The sequence below is a fragment of the Mesocricetus auratus genome, unplaced genomic scaffold (assembly GCF_017639785.1).
Source record: "Mesocricetus auratus isolate SY011 unplaced genomic scaffold, BCM_Maur_2.0 Super-Scaffold_4256, whole genome shotgun sequence".
Classification (NCBI taxonomy): Eukaryota; Metazoa; Chordata; class Mammalia; order Rodentia; family Cricetidae; genus Mesocricetus; species Mesocricetus auratus.
In genome coordinates, this window is record NW_024429182.1 from 14,521,459 (window position 1) to 14,538,394 (window position 16,936).

The 16,936-nt window shown below is 41.3% G+C and overlaps 1 protein-coding gene across 2 annotated transcripts in view; it reads left to right on the top strand.

Annotated features, from left to right (window-relative positions):
- Positions 1–16,936, top strand: part of Nt5c2 (5'-nucleotidase, cytosolic II) — a 136,266-nt gene that overhangs the window by 59,307 nt on the left and 60,023 nt on the right. For both annotated transcript variants that reach the window (XM_040743388.1, XM_040743391.1), the window contains exon 2: positions 11,969–12,088. In XM_040743388.1, the coding sequence (XP_040599322.1) occupies positions 11,969–12,088 (120 nt within the window). The remainder of the gene's footprint in view (positions 1–11,968; positions 12,089–16,936) is intronic.

Below are 16,936 nucleotides of genomic sequence, written 5' to 3' on the forward strand. Positions count from 1 at the left end.
TAAATTCATAGTGTCTTGTTTTTTATTATTGTTACATATACGTTATATACAAATTTATAAATATAATCTGATGAGTTCATTTGGTATTGCTTAGAGCTGACTACCTGGAGTTGAATAACCTGTCAGGAAGCTCATCCCTAGAGAAGACGGATTCTGACTTAAGCAAATTCCCTGTAGCACTTCATATTGGAGTGAGGCCTTGTGAGATTTCCCCCACAGGGTTGGCATGTTATTAGTAGTGATGTTTTCCAGGTCTTGTTTAGGCAGCTTATTGTTGAGTATTCATGGGTGCAGCTTTCCTGTCACATTCAAAGATCCTGTCTCACAGCAAACATCATGGTTCTTTGGTTCTTAGAATTCTCTTCCAAAATGTTCCCTGAGCCTTAGGAGTAGGGTTGTGTTGTAGATCCGTTAATTGGGATGAGCACCCACAGTCTGTTTTCTCTGTATTTTGATCAGTTTTTGCAACTTTCTGTAATGGTCTCTGTTTACTTTAAAAAACAAAACAAAACAAAAACAGCTTCTTTGAGGCGGGGTGAGAACTTTGGGAATAAGGACAAGTGTTTAGAATGCAGTTAGAAATTACACTGTTTAGGGAAGTAGCAGTAGTAGGTTCTCCTCTAGTGCCTATGGATGATAGGAATTTCCTCCTATTGAGTGGGCCCAGCTGGATAGCTGTTGTTACTCCCAGGGTTAAGTACCACTAGTGTATCTTTAGGGTATCTTGCCGTTTTGGCCGTTGTTGTGGTTCATAGGCATTACAACTTTACTACTTCAGATACTGTAAGAGCTAGTCCTTGGGGAAGAGACTTATAGGTCATCTCAGTTCCTCTATCTGAAGTATGTGGTGTCTTCAGCAATAGGGTCTTACCTTCTGTTTTTGGGAGGCTGTCAAGGACAATAGCTTGTTTTATTTTGGGGGATCTCTTGGGCTTTCCAGACATCTTTAGAGGAAGTTGCCTATACCTGGTACTGAGGTTTTGTTAGGTAATCTATGAGTTTTTTTTTTTTTTTTGGGTTTTTCGAGACAGGGTTTCTCTGTATTGTTTTGGAGGTTGTCTTGGAACTCGCTCTGTAGACCAGGTGGGCCTGGAAAATCTATGACTTTTATGTTTTTCAAAGCTCCTTGTTTTAGTTTGATGGAACATGTAGTGTTGTGCCCAAATTCTGAACCCCAGAATCACCAAGAGACCCATTTTGATGCAAAAGCAAAGAGTCTTTTATTGTAGATATTTAACAAGCTAACCCCATTAGCTCGGGCCCTTAACCCCGCCACCATGGCGATTGGCTGGAGAAAGACCCTGAGCAATCTCAAGACTGGAACCTTAAAGGGCAGCATAAGGGGAGTGTCTAGGGGTATGAAACAATCTCAGGATTGGTGTGCTTCCAGGTTTGGGTGACCTGCCCTGTGTTGATTGGTCAACTGGTTGTTATGGTCCATAGGCCCTCCCGGGGCGGTTGCTATGCTCTGCACGTCACTATTGTGCACTGTCTGTAAAGCACACCCAGAGCTGTAAAGCACAGTCCCACCAGCTAACTTCTGATTGGTTCCTTGCCACGAAGAGGGCATCTGACCTTAGTGACCAGGACAGGCCATGCAAGCACATGTTAGCCTGTAATGGCTGCTAAAATGGGGGACTGGTCACTACATTCCCCCCTTCTTCAAGTACCCATGACAGGACTCGATCCTGAGACCTGCCTGTTAGGGGCTCAAAGGGTTGTTAACAGACCCTGCTGTTAGGCAACATATTTTTCTGAGGGAGTGACATTTGTATCTATTATCATACTGTTCCCTATGTAAGGGAGTTTTCTTTTGACTTAGCATTTCAACCAGGGAAAAGGGGGCGACATATTCTTTTCCATGGTACTTCCTGTTGACTTTGGGACGCAGTTAGGGGACCCAAGAAGGCTGAAATGCTTGTCAAAAGCAAAAAGGGAATTCAGGCAATGGGGGTATCTATCCAGGAGCAGCTGATTGGTAGACTCTGTTGAAAAAACAGGGGTGTCCATATCAGCTAGACTGGTTCACATCCACAGCAAGTCCAGGGCTTGCAGTCTTTAGGAGCATGCTGTGGTCAGCAACTGATGCTCAGATGCGTCTGCCAGAAGTGGAAACCTGTTCAAGACATATTTAAACTGGGAACAGAAGTTAAAACTTATGTATTTAATTGGAACTCTTTAAACCCATAGTTTTAGTGATCAGGAAGGGCAGGAATCCCACGACCAAGGGAGAAAATCCCATCCTCGGGAACAGACAGGTGGGATAACATAGGCTGTACTTAACTGAAGTCCTTTTGACCTGTGAGAAGTGGATCCAAGTTGTATGACTTTTGAAAACTTACGTTTTTAATTGGAACTCTTTAGGCCCGTAGTTTTAGTGAGCAGACAGGGTGGGAGTCCCAAGACCAGGGAAGAAAATCCTATCCTCAGGAACAGACAGGTGGGATAACAAGGGTTGTACTTATCTGGAGTCCTATTGACCTGTGAAAAATGATTCCAAGCTGAATGACTTTTGATCCTCTGAAGCCTATGTAAATTTTATACAAAAGGACATAAAGGTAGTAGACACAATAGTATTATCAATCTGTACTGAAATCCATATTGCATTTTGAGTCCTAGCAGAAACTACAAATTTGGGCTAGAAGTGTACATTTGTCTTCTGTCCAGGGAGCCAGGTATGATTGGACAGAAGTGTCTTTAGTCTGATGAAAAGCCCTTTAAGTTTATACTTAGATGACAACCAAAATAAACCTAAAAACCTGATTGAGAAGTAGATTTTATATTTTTACATTTTTTGATCCTTATTGAGGAGCCATATTACATAAATAAAATGAGCTACCAAGCTGACTATAGTCTTGTGGATTTGGCTGTCTGATGTTGTTAAGCTGACAACCATTAATACTTTCAGAGATCTGAGAAGGATAAATTTTATACAATTTCCGAATCTATTAAAAAGTGACAGGTACCAGTCCATGTACAGCCATACCCAAGTCTTCCCCATTAGCGTTGGAGGCACAAGTATCAGGAACAGCATCAATCTTCACCAGGCCTGTAAGGTGAGAGTTTCCTTTCTCTCTGTGGAAGAGGGACATGGAAAAGACTGTCCTTGTTTTGTTTAGGCAAAGGGGGTGCAATCAATTTTCCAGTGTCCAGCAGCTTTGTCCACCGTCTGGGCCAGGTCCTGGCAGGCAACAGGTGTCACATTTGAGCATCTTGCTCACTGGTCAGCGTTGTCACAATCCAGGTGTAGGAACCGGGGTGCCTCGTAATCTTCTTTGGAGACTTTGGGTCACTGTTAGGATCTGGCAGTCTGTCTGACATTATAAACTTTTAAGTTAACATTTTAAATGCCATGTTCTGCAAGTCTCTGAAGCATTAGAGGTTTGTTTGCCTTAAGGCTAACTTGAAAATACAAACTCTTAATATTTTATATTTTTTAATGTCTTACATTATGTTAGCAGCTTTTATAAAACTAGAACTTTACACTGTCAGGTTTGGCTTAAAAAACAGTGATTTTAAATTGAAGCTCTTTATGTATAAACATTAACAATGAAAACATTTTAAAAGCATAAATATCTTATAACCTTATAAATTTAAAACATTTTAAAAACTGTACTTAATAAGAAATTTAAAAATCCCTTAGTGTCTTTTTTGTAATATTGAAAATCAAAATACACCCTAGGCCTTTAAAACCATTATCATCTGGGTGACTATTAAATTACAAAGCTTAGCATTCCTGTGTATGCTAAGTATTAACATTTTAAATCTTAATTAAAAAAACTTGTTTATAGTATGGTACCTCATAACTTCCATGTGGAAACCTTCAGTCAAGATGGTGGTTCAGTTATCTCTTTTAACTTCAGTAAAATGGCTACCAGCCAGCCATGTGGCCAACTTGCCATGTGACTGACTGCAAAATGGTTGTGACCTGCACCGCTTTTGTTTTAGCTCTATGTTTGTAGTAAAACTTAGATTATGTCAGAAAACACAGAACTTTTTAACAAAACAGGCATACATTTTTTTTTGAGAAATTAACAGAACTTTTAAAACAGAGAGAGAGGCAGACAGACAGACAGACAGACCCATCCTCACATCCTGCACACCTCACAGGCAGGCAGGTGACCGGAAAGAGAGAGAGAGCCTGCATTGGTTAGGCTCAGCTGTGAGGGTTGTATAGCAGCAGTTGGAGTTCAGTGCAGCTGCCTCACTGTGTGCTTGGGAACAGGAGACCCTGCCGCAGCACGCTCTAACCCATGGCACATGGCAGAACTCCTGCCCTGCACGCCATGTGTTCAGGGCAGCAAGAGAAGACCCCTGACCTGCGCCACGTGTGCAGGCGAGCAAGGACAGAGACAGAGGGATAAGATAGGCCAGCGTCTAGCTAGGCTTGACCAAAGCCAGCAGCCACAGGACCAATTTATCAGAAAAGCACACAACTGTAGTCCAGAGCAGCACCTGTTCCATTGAAATTCCTTGGTGCCAGAGTCAGGACAAAGACTTAACCACATAGCACATTACAAACAGACTAGACAGATTAGGGCCCTCTTCAGAATCTACAGAATCTTGCAAGAACCTTCAGTCAGATGGCCAGCCAAATGGGGTAATTTGGTCCCCTGACCAACTCCCCTTCCTACAGACTGGGCGACTCTGGGCCCCTTTTTCCTTGATCCCCATTTCTACAGAGTGGGGGACCCTGGACACTTTTCCTCGTGTCCCCTTTCTACAGACTGTGGAGCCTGGCTGCCACCCAGACCTCTGCCCTGAACAAGCATTAGGGCATCCCCCTTAATCCTCTGTTCCCTAAATCCTTGTAGGCCTACTTACAGATCTCACTAGCATACCCAACAGAAACACAAAATCACACAAACTGACACAAAATGTAGTGCTCAGGACCTGCCAAGCCTGCAGGCTGAGGATTGCAGCAAATCAGATAACAAGCCTGCTTGCAATAAGAAGCCTGCTCAGCCGGTCCGTCTCACAACCAGCTGAAGAGGAAACACAAAACAGTTCAGCCTCTTGCTCGGGGAACCCATTTCTAATTCATTGGGTCCTCCGAACCGCCAAACCGGTTCGGCTTCACAGAAACCAGAGCTTAAACAACCAGAAACAAAGACCAAAGTTTCAACAGCCAGAGACAGAAAGCAGAACTTGAAATACTTGCCCAGGCAAAAACAGAGAAAGGGGGTGGGTGTTGTGATGGATTTTGGGGATCCCAGACAAGCCCCCAAATGTTGTGCCCAAATTCTGAACCCCCAAATCACCAAGAGACCCATTTCGATGCAAAAGCAAAGAGTCTTTTATTGTAGATGTTTAACGAGCTAACCCCATTAGCTCGGGCCCTTCACCCCACCACCAAGGCGGATGAGCAACCTCAAGGCAGGGATCTTTAAAGGGCAGCGTAAGGGGAGTGTCTAGGGGTGTGAAACAGTCTCAGGATTGGTGTGCTTCTAAGTTTGGGTGACCTGCCCTGTGTTGATTGGTCAACTGGTTGTTATGGCCCATAGGCCCTCCCAGGCTGGTCACTACAGTAGTATATAATGTATATGTCTTACTGTGGTGCTGGGGCCTTGTGCATGCTAGGCAAGGGCTCTATCACTGAGCATATTTTCAGCCTTTTTTTCCATAAGTTGTCCAGGCTGGCCTAGAAATTGCTCTGTCGCCCAGGCCAACCTTGATTTTAAAGTCTGCCTGCTTTTAGCCAGAATCAACTTAAAAATTTTATTCCCGGGGGCTAGAGAGACAGCTCAGCAGGTTAAAGCCTTGCAAGCTTGACTCCCAGAGTTTGACCCCTGTGATCCAGATGGTAGAAGCAGAGAGTTCATCTCCTCAGGTTGTCCTCCAAGGTCCATATGCGCCCTGTGCCGTAAATGCCCCACGATAAAACAGTTTTTCTTACCTCCCTCCCTTTTTGCGTTCTTGTTCTGTTTTTTTAAAATTACATTTTATTTACTGTATGTAAACATATACCCACATGCATGCAGGTGCAGGAACATGCCTCTGTGTACACAGAGAACAGAGGACAACTTGTCGGTAGGTATGAGTTGTCTCCCTCCACCATTGAGACCCCAGAGATTGAGTTCAGGTCATAAGGCTTGGTGGCAAACACCTTTATCTGCAGTGATCCGGATGCCCCTGTTCTGTTTTGTTTTGTTTTTTGGAGATAGAGTTTTCAGTGGTAGCCCTGGCTAGTCTGGAAATCAGCATGTAAATTAGCCATTTCATGTTTGAAGTGATCCTCATGACTGGCCTGGAGTTGATTCTAGACTAGGCTGGCCTCCAATTCCAGTTGCCTTCCAAGTGCTGGGATCCAGGAGTGTCACTGCCCCTCCCTGCTTTTTTTTCTCTCAAACATCTTGCTCCTTGACCCTCTACTGGGCAATTTATTCATTTTTCTATTACTGATTTTTGTTTTATTGTTTGTTTTTGACCCACGCTCTTAAGGAACCCAGCCTGGCCCAGATGACCTTGAACTTTTGTTTCTTCTTTGCCTTCTAAGTACTGGGATCAAAGTGTATGTCACTGCACCCAGCTTCCAGAGCTGATTTCTAAGCCCTCTTTCATTGTAGGGTTGTGAATTGCTCACGTGTGGTTTTCATTTTTTTTCTTGTATATCAGTTTTACATGTTTATCCCAAGTTTTCATTTGAAAATTATAGAAAATTACAGTGATGGTTTAATGAATTTTTTTTGTATCTTTCACTTGGATATACCAGTAATTAACATTGGCCATGTGATTTTATGTTTTTGCATATAATTTAAACTTTTTGACGTTAATTTGTTGTGTGTGTGTGAGAAAGGTGCATGTGTACCACTGTGTGTAGAGGTTTCTTCTTCAGCCATGTAGATTCTGGGGATCAAATCCAGGTTGTCATGTTGGTAGCAGAGCCCTTAGCTAGAGCCGCTTAAAAATCAGTTACAAGCATAAAGACCTTTCACTCTTGGAAATTTTGATTTGAATAACGTAAGAAGGCTGCCCTGTAAACTACAGTGTCACATTGGGCCGGATAGATGATAGTGGTTAAGAGTACTAGTGGTTCTTCCAGGGAACCTGGGTTCCGTTTCTAGCACCTACATGGTTGCATACAACCATCTCTAACTCTAGTTCCAATGGATCTGATAGTCTTCTCACCTCTTCAGGTACTAATGATACACATGGTGCAGACTGATGCAGATAAAACACCCATACACATAAATAAAAATTTTAAAGATGAGTGTAACATTACTACCTAATTTTCAGTTAATGTTGAAAATTTCTTGGTGCTGGAAGTATGTACAGCTCTGTGGTAAAGTGCTTGCCTGCCTGGTATGCATAAGCTCCTGACTTTGAACCTCAACACAGAACTCTAAACAAACATAAACTAAAAACTCATGTGTCCTTGTAATGGCTTTCATAGTTAATTCTCATTTCTAGTACTGGTTTGGATCTTTTTGTTGTTGGGGATGTTATCTGTTTGTTTGTTTTTGTTCTTGTTTTGGAATCAAAGTCCCATAGTATTCCCCAGGTTGACAATTCTGTTCTACTTTTGCCTCTGAAGTTGCTTGGGACTGTAGGTGATGTCACTGTTCAGATTCCTAGTCCAGGATTTAGTAATTTACTTCATAATCTTTAGGTGGTGTGTGTGTGTGTGTGTGTGTGTGTGTGTGTGTGTGTGTGTGTGTGTGTGTGTGTGTGTGTGAACCTAGGGCTTTAGACTCCACACTGAGCACCCTCCTTATTTATTTACTTTTCAGGTACAACTCTCCAGCCTTTTGATTGTTTTCTTGATGTTACATATTTTGAGTATAGTTTAGTTTTGTTGAATGTCTGTAAGTTTGGATTTGTTCAATAATTTTCTTATATTTAGATTTAGGTTAAATGCATGTGTTTAGAATAAATGGAATATTAATACAGTATGGACTGTGTTTTTTCTCTTTCTCTTTGTTGTCTTTTAAAAGTTTTATCAATTTACCTCTTTTAAATTTATCGGCAATACTTCGCCTTTTCTGCTTCGTCAGTCTTTAACACGGTGCTCAGTAGCATTTGTTTTGTCCATTCTCTTTCCACCATTGTAGTTATCATAAAATCACACTGTAAGCTAATAGAGACAGATAGGTTTCATTGTAATCTTAACATGCATGTGGAATGTGAAAGTTTGACTTATTTTTTATTTATCTACTTAATATTATATTGAGACAGATCTCATGCAACCTACGCTGTCTTCAAACTCTGCAGAGCTGAGGATGACCTGAAATTTCTTGCCTCCACCTCTGAGTGTGGGATTACAGGCAGCACCACCATGCCTTCCATATGGTGAATTGGACTCAGGGCTTCTGAGTGGTGGGATTGCAGGCAGCACCACCATGCCTTCTATATGGTGAATTGGACTCAGGGCTTCTGAGTGGTGGGATTACAGGCAGCACCACCATGCCTTCTATATGGTGAATTGGACTCAGGGCTTCTGTTCATGCAGGGCAAGCACTCTACTAACTCTGTATTCTCAGTCACAATTAATTTATTATTATTTTTTGCAATGTTGGAGACTAAACTTTCAAGGTATTGCACGGGAGGTGAACACATGCTCTACTACTGAGCTATACACTATTTACTTATTTATTATCACGACATTTCATGCAGCTCAGGTTGGTTGAAGATGACCTTGATTTCCTGAACTTGCTTTCACCCTGAATGTTGGGATTACAGGCATGCATCATCACATCCAGTTTATGTGGTGTTGGGGTTAGAACCCAAGGTCTCCTGCTTATTAGACAAGCATTTTGTAACTGACTCACACCCCAGTCCTATTTTGTTTTGCATTTGTTAAATTTTTACTTATTTTTATGCGTATATGAGCTTGTGGAAGTTAGACCACAACATAGGGTGTCATTTTCAGAAATGCCTTCCACCTCCTTTAAAACAGGGTCTCTGGGCCCTGTCCAGGGCCTCTGGGACTTAGGTCAGGCATGCTCCGGAGGAGAGTCTACGTGATTTGGAGGCAAGCACTTTGCTGACTGAGCTGTCTTCCTGCCTCTGCTTTGCTTTTGAGGTAGATTTTATGAACCAATTCTTGAAATGGTTCTGTCTGTGGATAGCAGATTAAATTTAAGTTGAATTGACATGGAAAATTTATAATATGGTGAGAACCTTTGGCATATGATGGAAATTGTAAAGTTTTGGGCCTGAAAGTAGAAATTGGCTGCACTTTTTCTAAGTATAAAGGGCTTTTTGCAGAGGCCTCATGTATGAAAACATTGTAGGTTCACGCTTTATAAGTTAAGCAATCTGCATGTCAGCCATGATTCTTCACCCCTTACACTTCCTTTTCGGAGACAGTCTCATGTGTTCCAGGTTGGCCTCAAACTTGCTATGAAGCTGTGGTTGGCCTTGAATTCCTATCCTCCCGCTGTTACTACAGGCCAGTATGCCTTGCTAAATTTGTGTTTCCAGCTAGAATTTCAGAGTACAGGTAGGAGAAGGCTGTTGCGACATAGAAAAACGAATTGTCAAGGCAACAGGTACTGCATTTCTCTTTGACACAGTTCTCTCAGCATTGTTATTTTCCACCAGAGAACAAGGAATCTTTTGTTCTACAGTCTGATGTTGAAAGATTGGCAAAATATTACTACATTAATCAAGCCAGGATTCGTACACATTTGTTAACCAAGGGTAAGATTTCTGCAGTTAAAAGGAACTTGGGCAGTATTTTAGGGTTTACAGGCTTATAAACACAAAGGCTTATAACGCAAGGTTTTGAAACACAAAGAACTTGAAATGTAGAGGTTTAATAGTTCATTTATCTCACATATTTGCATGTGTGCATTGTGTGCGTGTGTGTGTGTGTGTGCTGAGATGGCTGTTAGAAACTCTACGTCTAAGGGTTAGTCCCCAACACTGAAAAGGAAAGGAGGACCAGGAGGAAGAAAAAGGCCTGGGGGTGCAAAAGCGGTTGGTCATGACTTAATTACAATTTTAAAAAAGTTTAAAAATTTGTTTTTTCATGATGTTGAAATTGATCCCAGGGCCGTAAGTGTTCCAAGCTACACTTTTCCATGGCCTCTGGTACCACCCTGTTAATTATGATGTTTATATAATTATGAGGGACTTGAGAGATGGCTTAGCAGTTCAGAGCACTGGCTGCTCTTATAGAGAATATAGGTTTGATCCCAGCGCCCACATGGTGGTTTACTATTGTATGTAACACAATCCAGGATATCCGATGCCTTCCCTCTTCTGGCTTATGAAGGTGCCAGATATGTCTGTGGTACATCAACACTCATGCAGTCTATACATCCCTACATATAAAAGAATAATAAGCTATTATGTGTTCATGTGCATGATGTGTATGTGTGTATGCATATCATGACACAGATGAATTTGGTCAGAGGACAGCTTTGCAACCACTTCTCTTCTGCCTTTATGTGGGTTCTGATAATCAAAGTCAGGTTGCCAGGCTTATGTACCAATTGTCTTTAAACCACTGAGCCATCTTGCTGCTCTAATCCCACTTTCTGAGAGAAGTTTTCACTCTGTTCCCTGGGCTGGTTTGGAACTCACTATGTAACCCAAGTTGACCTCCAACTTACAGATACAAAGCTATTCTTAACCTCCGAAGTTGTAGGGTTATAGGTTTGAGCCACCATACCACTTGACATGAGCATTTGAAAGATTGAAAGTTAAGAGATTTAGCAGTTTTGATACAACAGTTTGTAGGAGATTTTTTCTGCAAAATTGGCATTCTTTCATCTTAAAGTACTTTAAATGTGTATTTCCTTCTATGTGTACTTTTGGACAAAAGCTATAACATACCTTAAAAGCAATAAGCATAGACAATTGAGCATTGGATTCACTACTCCATGCTGGGATTATATCTGTCTTAAGCTTGGGTAAACCCTGGAGATTGTGTCACAACCTCTTTAAGTGCGTATGTGTAGCTGTGTCCAGAAGGCACTTTTATTGAAGTCATCCACTGGCTCTGGTCCTCACCCTGTTTGCATCTCCTCCTCCACAGCAGTCCCTGAGCCTCAGGAGGAGGATTGTGACACACGTGTCTCATACAGGGTTGAGCACTTTTTGGTCTCTTATTTGTATTTTGGCTCATTTTGGGTTTATGTTAATGTCTGGATACTCCAAGAAGTTGTTTTTCTGATGAAGGTTGAGAGATGCATCAATCAGAGTATAGCAGTAAGTCATCATGTGTTGACTTGACACAACGTCCATTTAGCAGAGTAATAGTATGTGTTCTCCTAGGGCCTGTGACTTGTCTAGTCTCATGAGAGACTCTCAGGCATCTTTACCATTGTAAAGTTCTGTGTGCAGTGTGGACTGCTCTTCTGAAGAAGCTCAGCCCTTCCATACTTGAGGGGTGGTGGGTTTCATGCAGGCCCCGAGTCTGCCCTCCATGAAGGAATCTCTTGTTGGTCTTCAGAGTGCGAGACACCACAGCTGCACTGATTGATGAAGGCAGTGTTAGAATGTTATATTCTAGGTGTTTTCACAGACATTGGTATCTTAATAAAAGTGTAGCTCAGTGTTAGGATACTTGCTTAGTTGTGTGACTCTTTGGGTTTGATCTCCAGCAGTAGTAAAAACAAAGCAGTAAAATAATGAGCAAGTGAAGACTTCAAAAAATTGCAATCTAAGAATATCCTAGTTGTCAAAAGCTCTTATTGGAGAGATACTTCAGTTCTGCACGCTGTTCCTGATAGATGTTTTTCCTAATGTGATGAAAGGTGTGCTTTTTTTTTTCTTTTTCGAGACAGGTTCTCTGTGTAGCCTTGACTGTCCTGGTCACTCTGTAGACTAATCTGGCCTCAAACTCACAGAGAACCTCCTGTCTCTGCTTCTTAAGTGCTGGGGTTAAAGGTGCACACTACCACCACCCAGCAAAAGGTGTACATCTTACAGCTACAGTTTTTTAAAAAAATATTTTTTAAATGGCATGTTAGTATACCAGTGCCTGTTACAACTATAAATTGTTGATTTTCTCTTCTAGAATTCATCATACAAATAAAATGACCACTTCCTGGAGTGATCGATTACAGAATGCAGCGGATGTACCTGCTAACATGGATAAACATGCCTTGAAAAAGTATCGCCGAGAAGCCTATCACCGGTAAGATAGCTTCATCCTCAAAACACTCGAGGAAGCCTATAATTTTTACTCTTATTCTTCAGGCAATGGAATTCATACACAAATGTTAAATAATTTATCACAGAGTCTGTAGCTAGTGGTTCAAATCTAATGACATTCAGGTTTTACCTACGGCACACTGCATGCTTCTTACAGCTACTAGTCCCAATCCTGAAGAAAGTCTTTATTTGCTAGAACATTGCACCTAGTTAATTGGATTGAAATTTATTTTCCTCTTCTTGGTAGTCTCACGTAGCTCACTGGCATTGAACTCTTGCCAGTCCTCTTGCCTCAGCTTGTCACGTACTATGATATAGATATGCACCACTGTGTCTAGGTTTCTTCTTTTCTAAAGATAGGGTCTTGCTGTGTTGCCCAGGCTGTCCTTGAACACACAGGCTTAAGTCTTTCTCCATTCTCAGCTTTCTAAATAGCCAGGACAATAGGCACATACCACCATGCCTTGCTAAGACTGACATTATTTTTTAAACTTATTTATTATGATGATGATGGTGTGTGGGTATGACCATGCCACAGTGCACTTGTAGAGGTTAAAGGACAACTCTTGACATATGTCTTTCCTCCCTTCTTTATGTAGCTTCTGGGATTGAACTCAGGTCACCAGACTTTTGCAGCAAGTGCTGTTACCCTCTGAGGATGAAACTAGCTGAAATTTTAGCAGAATTTAACAGAATTTAAATTCTTCACTGTTCTTTACCATAAATTTTTTAGACAAATCTTTTAAAAGTTATTTATTATTATTTTTTTATGAGCATTGGTGTTTTTGCCTGCATGTATGTCTGTGTGAGGGTATTGGATCCTCTGGAACTGGAGTTAGAGACAGCTATGAGCTGCCATGTAGGTACTGGGAATTGAACCTAGGTCCTCTGGAAGAGCAGTCAGGGTTCTTAACCACTGAGTATCTCTCTAGTCCCTGGTTTTCATTTTTAAGCAGAATTTAAAATTGTGTTTCCTTAGCCCAGGTGTAGTAGTGCACACTTGTAATCTCAGCACTTGGGAGGTAGAAACAGGAGGATCCCGAACTCAAGGCCGGCCTGGGCTACACAAAATACAGAATAACAGTTTTTTTTAAAAACAATATTAGCATTTATAAAAATGTTATAGTTCTAACCTTTCCTTTCTATACAGAAAAGAGTAAAATTAAGGAGTGGACATGTAGCCTGGGTAGCAGTTGGTTTTTAATGTAAGCTGATGACACTTCATTAATGGTAGGTCACTGTGTAGCATTTCTGGGTATTAAGCTGTTGTTCCTAAAGCTCTCCAAAAGTGAAAAAAATTTATAGTTCTTGTCAAGTCTCCAAATTACATAGTGGGCATTGATGACTTTCCTTTCTGTGTGATGTGTTGTATATGCCATAGAAATTCAAGTATAGAACAGAATTTTAAAACTTTTAAATGTTTATAATTGTGTTTTTATGGGATAAGCATGTGTGCCTATGGGTTCTCATGTGTGAAGGTCACAAGATAACCTTCAAGAGTTGGTTCTCTCCTTCTGCTGTGGTTTCTAGAGATGGAACTCAGGTTATTAAGGTTTGTGCAGCAAGCATTTTATCCAATGAGCCATCTCTTAGGCTTTAAAACAGCATGTTTATATGTGTAATGGAAACGTGGGTCTGTGGATATATATACCTTTGTGGGCAGCGTGCTTGCCTAGCTGCACAGAGTCCTGGGTTTGACCCCTAGCACAGCACAAACTGGGCATGGTGGCAAAGACAGGAGAGCAAGTTCAAGGTTTTCCTCAGCTGCTTAGCAAGTTTGAGGTCATCTAAGCCTACATGAGTGAAAGAAAGTATAGCACATTACTCTAATGAATCAAGTGTTCTATGTATTTATGGTCCATTATTTCAATCTTCTTAATGCTGCGACCCTTTAATATAGTTCCTCATGTTGTGACTCCCAACCATAAAATTGCTTCATTGTTACCTCATAACTATAATTTTCTATTGTTATGAGTATAATATAAATGTCTGATATGGAGGATATCTGATATGCTACCCCAGAGTTACATTTAGATGCATCATTCTTAGCAGGGGGCACAGGGCTAATTAGCACTGTGAAGAGATAAACATTAGCATTTCTAGTAGACATCATCTGGTAAGCATCCTAATTGTGCCTAGTCTGCCATAGCTCAGATACATTTCTGACTCATTTAGAATGGTATTTCCTGTAATAATTTAGACAGGTTCCACACCCTACATTTTTCTTAATGTAGGAGTGATATGAAACAATGGAAATAAAAACATCTCTAAAGGCTTATATATTTTTTTAAACTAGATCTCGCTCTATGGGTCATTCTGGGGATGAGCTCATAACCTTCCTGCCTTGGATTTGTGATTGCTGGTTTTGTAGGTATATTCCAAAAAGCCTACTTTAATCCATTTTAAATTTTTGTTTGTTGGGTCAGTTCTTGTGTGGTCCTGGAGTAGTGTAGTGTGATGTGATCCTATATGCTAGGTAAATACACTATTGGGCTCGAGCACAGGACTCTTAAATACTAAGCTATATCACTCCGTCCTAATAAAATACTTTTTAATAATAAAAAATTGACTTTTTGACTTCTTCCAAGTATTTTCTTTTAAAAATTATGTATCTAGTTCTAAAATTGGCAAAAATTATATATATGCTTCCAAATATCATATTTTAAAGTAGGTATACAGTATGGACTGGCTAAATAAAACTAATTTACATATATTACCTTAGGGCTGAGAAGATATCCCAGTTGGTGAGTGTTTGCCAAGCAGACATGAGGACCTGAGTTGATCTTCAGAACCCATGTTAAAAAACAAAAATCCAAGACCTTGGGTTGGACTGGATAAATGGCTTAGAGGTTTCGAGTGCTAACTGCTCTTTCAGAGGACCCGGGTTCAACTCCAGGAGCACATGGCAACTCACAACTGTCTGTGTCTCCAGTTCTAGGGGACCTGACACCCTCACACAGTCATAAATACACAGGGAGAACACCAATGCACATAAAATAAAAGTAAAAACAAAAACAAGGCCTTGTGGCACACATTTATAATCCCAACACTAGGAAGGTGAATACAGGTGAATTCCCAGAGTTCTCCAGCTAGTCAGCCTAGCCTGCTTGGTGAACCTTAGGTTAGTGAGAGACCCTGTCTCAAAAAATATGGTAGATAGCACCTGAGGATAACATCTGAAGCAAATCTCAAACTTTATCCATGCAGACATACTGTACCTGTGTACACACGTCTACACAGGTGAACATATATTTTTATGGATATGTGCGTGTCTGAGCACACACCCACACACACTTAGCTATTTTGTGGTGAGAACACTTAAAGTCTCTTAGACTTTAAGTCTAAGAGGTAGAGGCTAAGAAAAAAGGGTCGGAAGTTAAAGGTCCATTTTGGCTACATAATGAGTTCCAAGCTAACCTGGACTACATGAGACCTGCCTCAAATAACGTCACCCACCCCAAAATATAAAAGAGAAAAAGTACAAATATTTCTCAACTATTATTGCTATTGTTACCATGTTGTAAAATAACTATGAGGGCTGGAGAGATTACTCATTGGTTAAGAGCACTGGCTGCTCTTCCAGAGGACCTGAGTTCAGTTCCCAGCAACCACATGGTGACTCACAACCATCTGTAATGAGATCTGGTACCCGCTTCTGGCCTGCAGGGATACGTGGAGGCAGAACACTGTATAAACAACAATAAATAAATATTAAAAAAATAGATATCTTGAGCTAATCTTCCAAATAATATTTTGTTTATTGATGAAAAATTTGAGACATGAGGCCTTGTTTCAAATTTTCCTCCAACCCCACACCCCCAAATTAAATTGGCTTAGCATGGTGTGGCAAACCTCTAACCCAGCGCTTGGGGGTCTGAGTAAGGAAGATTAGGTTAGCTTTGCCAGGGTCAGTTTGAGGCCAGCGTGGGCTGCATGAGACCCTCTCAAATAACTTAAAACTTAAAAGGCAACAACATAATGTAGTAGTGGTGTGTGACACTATTCCTGGCGGAGGGATATCAGCAAACATCTACTCACCCCACGTAGGTAACCAACAACAGACCAAGGTAAGGGAGCCACCAAGTCCAACTTGGTGAACCAGTGAGTTTTCTTGGGGTTACTTCTAGGGGCAGAAGTGACCAAAGACAGTTCACCAGAAGCCCGCCCAGCAGGGGGAAGCTCTTGACTTCTGGGATGTGGAGCTCCCTGTATGGTGCATAGGCAGCAAGAAAAGCTGGCGATGTCTGTTGAGACTGTTGGATGGTCTGACTGGTTTGCGAGTGTTTTAGGCGGTTGAGCTTGTCTGCTGCTTTCAGGTGCCTCTGTTGTAGGCAGTTTCACTTGTCGGAAAGTGTCTCTCAGCAGTCCTTACTGCTTGGATATGCTTGGGGAAGCAGGGCCTAATGAATCTGGTAAGTTTCAGGGATTTCCTGAAGCTTTTGAGTTATCTATTTCCTGATCCTAACTAGCTTCCCTTTGGGATTTAGTTCACCTATCTTTAGAGCATCCTGTACCTTACCAAGCTTCCCTCCCAGAAAGAAGTGTATTTTGGAGGACATTGTGACACAAGTAGAAACAATTTAATTTTATTCTTCCTATTCTCCCTCTCCCCTCTTGTCCTCTCCCTTCCCCTGCCTTCCCCAGCCCCTCTTTTTCTTCTTTGTGTATTTATTTTTGAACAGGGTTTTATGTGTACTAAGCTGGCTTCAAACCTGCTATGTAGCTGAAATAACAGTGAATGTAATGATCTTCTTGTCTATCTCTTGAGTACTGAAATTGCAGGTCTGTGCCCCCGTACCAGTTTTATGCAGTGCTGGGGCTCAAACAGGGC